Here is a 6,000-nt window from a genome sequence, read left to right as displayed (position 1 = left end):
CAATTTAATGGCTTCATGTCACTCACAAGTTAGTTTGATGTTACATACATTATTAACATTACAGAAACCACATATTCCTGCCAGTTTTAATATGTAATTGCTAATCAACAAGTGTGTAACACCTGTCAACGTTTCACACTTCTCTGGCCATTATCTCCGTAACCGTTCAACTTTGGGCATAGGTGTTTTGGGTTATATCGGCATACTTTAACATAAGGAACACTCTCCCAAAGTCTGGCACATTCCTCCTGGGACATCCTGTATATGAAGTATATTCTGCTGATGTTTGGCATGTAGGGGATACAGAGGAGCTGCAGGTTGATTTCCTTGATCAGAGCATTTACTGTACGCTGTTTTTAAATGTTAATTTTCAAATCAGGCATTTAAACTGTACAAGTTTTTATTTCTCTTGGAATTTAAGCAGTAATTTATGACTTTAGACCGAAAGGGCTAACCGAAATTTCAATCAGTATCTGAATTTTATAGATTGAACAACATAAACTTACATGGTAAGAATTAATTCACGATACATCAAGACAATTGGTCTAGTGATCAAATACCATCATGTAACTGTGTTAATCTCCATATTCCACAATCAGAACACATTTGGTAACTGAAGTCTTCTGTTAAAGCTGAGAATCATGAATGGTTAATGAATATAAACAGCATATCTCTTCAATTATAGATTTTCACTTATCAAGGAACATCTGGTAGAATTCAACCAACTGGCAATGGCTAATGCTGAAGGTTCAGATAATATGCTAAACAGAGTTATGCCAAAGGATAACATTGGGCTTGCAGCACTGCTCAAAACCAAGGAGGCTGCCTGGGATAATGGTAAGTATGTGTTTCTGCTTTGAATGAGACTGGGGAATCTGAAAACCTCAGTGACATGTTATGCCTATTTTATGTCAGTATTTAGTGTGTCATCAGTTAGCCTAGTAGTTGTTAGCTCCTCCAATGTTTTTGCTTACTAAACATACTAGTTCTATACATTAATGATTAGTGATTATGTTCTGTGTGCATGTCTTCATATGGTTTAAGTCATACTTCATTATAATGGGAGTCCAAACATTTTTTATTATTATTTTTCATTGTCTTGCTCCCTGTTCTAGCAGTGTAAAATTATTCTTCTGTTATTTTATAGACAAGGATTGGCATCTATGAATCTCATATTAAGGTTCAGAATTACTCCTTCCATCTACTGCATGGCCTTCACTTCTAGTTCCTTGGGTCATGTAGTGTATGTGAAAGGGCTTTTGATTTTTACAGAGATGTTTCCATTTCATTTAGTAATCCTCTACCTGTCACATCAGTTCTATTTCTGACTCCTCTAGTGTTTCTGACTTCTTAACTTTGGACTCTCTGTTATACATGACCTTATACTTCCTCTCAGATGGGAGTTAAATTGGTGTAGGTTTTTGTCTCTGAAGTAAGGTGGATTGACAAAGTTTGGCAGTAGTTCATGTGAATCTGATAGCATATTAATAGGATTGATGCAAATTCTTGAAACTTGTGTGGAATGTGAAGGAATGTACGGTATTGTTAAACACAGTTTACTGGTGTAATTGATGATACCTGAAGATTCACTTGTTTCACTGCAATTGAACATTTCATAGTGAAGTGTGAATATCTTGTTCTACAGATATTATCTTTGCTGTAGCATATAATTTCAAATTCTTTGTGGTGGATTAGGCTCTATGTAATTATGATGTTAGTACTGTAAAAAGCGGCCTCCGTAGTCTAGGGGTAACGTTCACACCTCATGACTCAAGGTACACGGGTTCAAACCCGGTGGAGGTCGTGTGTTTGAAAGTTTGCACATCCAACTTGTTTTGTGAAGCTGGAAAGTTTTATAGTCTAAACCTAGATCGCAGGTGTTGGGATATGAGACTTCTTTCCCCTTTAATTCATTGACTTATGATCCATGACTGCATATGCGTTTGCTCAACCAGTTGTTGCGTGTTATTTGCCGGCAGTAACGACGTTACCCCGGAAACGCTACAGTGATATCTCAGGTACTATTGCTAGCAATGGCGAGTAAACAGTCGTTGCTATGTAAGGTCTACAACAATTTGAGACGTGTGCTAGGTAGTCGCAAGCTAGAAATCATTCGCTGCTTAGCAACGGCTGAGTAAACAGCCGGTGCTAGACAAAGCCTGCAACATATGGACCGATCTACAGTTCGACATTCTAGTGAGAGGTGTTAACACGAAAGGACCGAATGTGAAGTTACTTGTTCAGCACTTTGTGTTTCGTTACGTTGAATTGTAGTTACGTGGAAGAGTAATAAAGTGACGTCGCAAGAATACGCCTCGAGGTGTTGTTTCACGGCAGCAGGAGTCTGCCGATATTATCCAGCATCATCTGTGGCCCTCTGTGACGTGGATACTTCAGATTCTGCCATAGTGGCGCTGATGTCTACGTTCACTTCCGGTGTTGGTTGTCGATAAGTGTTAATTTAGTGGTGGCGTGTTTAAGGCTTAAGATGGCAGAATACCACAACAAAAACAACGAATTTAAACTCTCATGGGATTCTCCATATCCAAGCGATTATAAGTTTCACACTAATAAAATGGGAAACAATAGTGGGACAAGTTTACAAACAGCGAGAATGGAAGGTGGGAGTACAAACATTCCAGGTCTCTCGTATTTTGACCCCGTACTGTTTAGTCAAGATCCTTATGATGGATATACCAGCCCATTGTCGTCAGCCCAATGTTATAACAACAGTGGGACAAGTTTGCAAACATCAGAGAGAATGGAAGGAGGGAATATAAACAATTCAGGTCGCTCGTATTTTGACCCATCAGTGGTTAGTCAAGATACTTATGATGGATATACCGGCCAATTGTCGTCAGATACCCAACGTAATGGTACGCAGTGCGAGTTTGAAGAACCGCCTCTGCTTGAAGAACTTGGGATCGATACCGATCGGATTATTGAAAAGAGTGTGGCAGTTTTGAATCCATTCTACAGTGACGTGAAATTTAATGTGAACATAATGTATGAAACAGATTTAGCAGGACCTGCAGCATTGTGCATTTTATTGGGTGCTTGCCTGTTTCTTGCTGGGAGCAAGGCTCATTTTGGTTATGTTTATGGAATTGTTGTGATAGGCTGCATTGCTATGTGTATTTTGTTGACACTTATGACTACAGAGGGCAGTATACCACTTGGATCTGTTCCTTCAGTTCTTGGTTATTGTCTCTTACCTGTTGTTATTTTGTCTGTTTTGGGTATTTTTTTGCCCCTCTATGGTCCAGTTGGATTTATGTGTGCAGCTTTGGCTGTGATGTGGAGTAGTTTATCAGCATCAAAACTCTTTGTTATGATGTCAGGTGATCCTCAGCAAAGATATTTAATTGCATATCCGTGTGTTCTTCTGTATGGAGCATTTGCTCTTGCTGTTGTGTTTTGAAAACAGATATCATTATTCATTCTTTTGTTATTGTCATATGTACTTGAGAAAGAGATAATTCGTTTTGTCTTTAAAGTATTACAGCAGTTCTTTGATACATAGTTTCTGTCATATGGTGTATTGTATGAAAATGTGTACTACCTTGTGATGTGTAATCCATAGTTATTGATAATCAAATGTCATTGGCCTCTCTGTTTTCTATGTACTTTACTACTATAATATTTATTTTGGATTCTGTGTGCAGTAGACTTATACATTGTTATTGTAAAAATGTAGTCGCTTGCTCTTACTTAGTATGAGGCCAGATCTTGTGACTCCATGTCACCATAATAGAATGTATCAGATGATGAAAATAACAGAGTTATTCCAGTAGTTTTTGGTGTCTGTAATAACCATTCCTTAGATTTAAAGTCAGTACTGTAATTTGTGGAAGGCTCATAAAAGCAATACCTATTTTTCATGATAGTAATGATAAGAATAGCTTATAGACCAGAAAGAAAATAACTTCATAATTTGTTACCAGAATATTGGAGGGCTTTTCATCTGAAGTGCTACTAATATCTGTTAGTGAATCATATCTTGGTAACAGTAACAATGTGCATGATTTATTTTTTCCGTCTTCTAGTGCATACATTCATCTATCCCCTCTTCTCACTCTCACTACATGTTTCGGCACAAATGTGCCATCTTCAGGTGCTGATCCAATCCACGACAAACTAGTTCATTGCATGCCTTGTCTATACATACTAAAATTTTATCAGCACCTGAAGATGGCACATTTGTGCCGAAACATGTAGTGAGAGTGAGAAGAGGGGATAGATGAATGTATGCACTAGAAGACGGATAAAATAAATCATGGACTTAAATCAGTGCAACAGGACGCTAAAATATAACATTAGTAACAATGTGCTTGACTGAATACCATATGAAACTTCTAGTATTGTATGACAACTTCCAAATGGGTATTGTAACTGATTTTTAGTTACTGTAGAAAAGAACATGAGAAGGGAGACGTAAATGTGCAATTCTTGGTTTTACTCATTAACAGGATCAGTGATGCAGTTAGCAAGGTCTGCAGATTTATGTCCATTTACGTGAATATTTGTCTTATAAGGCGCAGCTATCTTTGGTAATACCAAACTGATCATTTCTAGAACTGTTATTGACAGTTTATATAACTTATTCAGAAGTGGAAGTTTTGAAGTTTTTTGATGATGTGACACAGTGAATAAGACTTAATCTAATTTGATTTGTCTCATTCTGGTCCGTCACACTGATAATTACAAAGTGGATACTTTTCAGTCCAGTGTGACATACAAGGTTACAACACTTCAGTCTTAGCAAGGTCTGCAGATTTATGTCCATTTACGTGAATATTTGTCTTATAAGGCGCAGCTATCTTTGGTAATACCAAACTGATCATTTCTAGAACTGTTATTGACAGTTTATATAACTTATTCAGAAGTGGAAGTTTTGAAGTTTTTTGATGATGTGACACAGTGAATAAGACTTAATCTAATTTGATTTGTCTCATTCTGGTCCGTCACACTGATAATTACAAAGTGGATAATTTTCAGTCCAGTGTGACGTACAAGGTTACAACACTTCAGTCTTTATTCACCTTACATGTTTCGATTCAACAGACTCATCCTCGGAGGCGCACCACTGCGATCAGGGAACACTGTAACATAAGATGTTTTAACAATATGCACTTAAGCTATGAATAAAGACTGAAGTGTTGTAACCTTGTATGTCACACTGGACTGAAAATTATCCACTTTGTAAGACATAATCTGTTGGGCAAGTTCTTTAAACCACTTTGTTTTGGAAGTTGGTTCTTTTTCTGACTCTGGGTGAACAAAACTACTTTGTTGTGCCTCTCGGTAGAGCTAGATCCATGGCTTGAAAAAGCCTGTACTTAAGGACTCATCAAAGAAGATTTTGTATTACTGAAGATGGAAATAGAGCCTTTTCCAAAAGATGATTTAAAAAAAAACTTTGTTAATGGGCAAAGAATAATCCAAATGTACACTGAGGATATTTGAGAGTGAAGTGCAGAGTAGAATAGATTTACCTAAAAGAGATGACATAACAGTAGATCTGAAGGTATTGCATGTAGAGGAGCTCCACAGTTTATTCTTTCCAGTTTAAATTGTTAGGGTGATTGAATTAACGCTTTCTATGATGAATTTTTATTGGGGGTAGGGTAGTTTGGTCTAACAGCCTAACAACTTATGTTATGACATAACGAAACCTAATCTGTGAAGGACTGTACATGTACATCTGTAGTATAGAAAGGGTTGGACAGCAGCATTCGTGAATAATGCAAAATGCATGCAACATTTTGGTTTGGAAATGTCAATGAAAGAGAGCACATGGGAGACTTCAGCACAGTTGGAATGAAAGGTCCTACAGAAGTAGTTTATGGAGGTGTGAACTAAGTTGGGTTGGCTCAGGATAAGGTCCAGAAGTGACTTTAGTTGACAGAAGTACTCATGTTCTGTAAGACCAGTGTTCAAAATTATTACTTGCTCAGTGAAGATGTATCTTCCACTTGAGTTAAGCATCTCAGCACTCAT

General features: G+C 37.4%; 2 protein-coding genes across 2 annotated transcripts in view; both read left to right on the top strand.

Annotated features, from left to right (window-relative positions):
* The window catches only part of LOC111861414 (CCR4-NOT transcription complex subunit 6-like), a 317,765-nt gene that overhangs the window by 305,642 nt on the left and 6,123 nt on the right, over positions 1-6,000 (top strand). The window contains exon 8 of the mRNA XM_023845957.2: positions 686-837. Within this exon, the coding sequence (XP_023701725.2) occupies positions 686-837 (152 nt within the window). The remainder of the gene's footprint in view (positions 1-685; positions 838-6,000) is intronic.
* On the top strand, positions 2,397-3,793 carry LOC111861420 (protein YIPF5 homolog). The gene has a single exon (XM_023845967.2). The coding sequence runs from the start codon at positions 2,489-2,491 to the stop codon at positions 3,419-3,421; it is 933 nt and encodes a 310-aa protein (XP_023701735.1). The 5' UTR covers positions 2,397-2,488; the 3' UTR covers positions 3,422-3,793.

This window comes from Cryptotermes secundus, unplaced genomic scaffold, assembly GCF_002891405.2.
Source record: "Cryptotermes secundus unplaced genomic scaffold, Csec_1.0 scaffold16, whole genome shotgun sequence".
NCBI lineage: Eukaryota > Metazoa > Arthropoda > Insecta > Blattodea > Kalotermitidae > Cryptotermes > Cryptotermes secundus.
Note: the sequence above shows the minus strand (reverse complement) of the source record. Positions and strands in the feature narration are given on the sequence as shown.

Excerpts from the sequence above, each read along its gene's own strand:
- LOC111861420 (XM_023845967.2), top strand. The coding sequence starts at position 2,489 with ATGGCAGAATACCACAACAAAAACAACGAATTTAAACTCTCATGGGAT.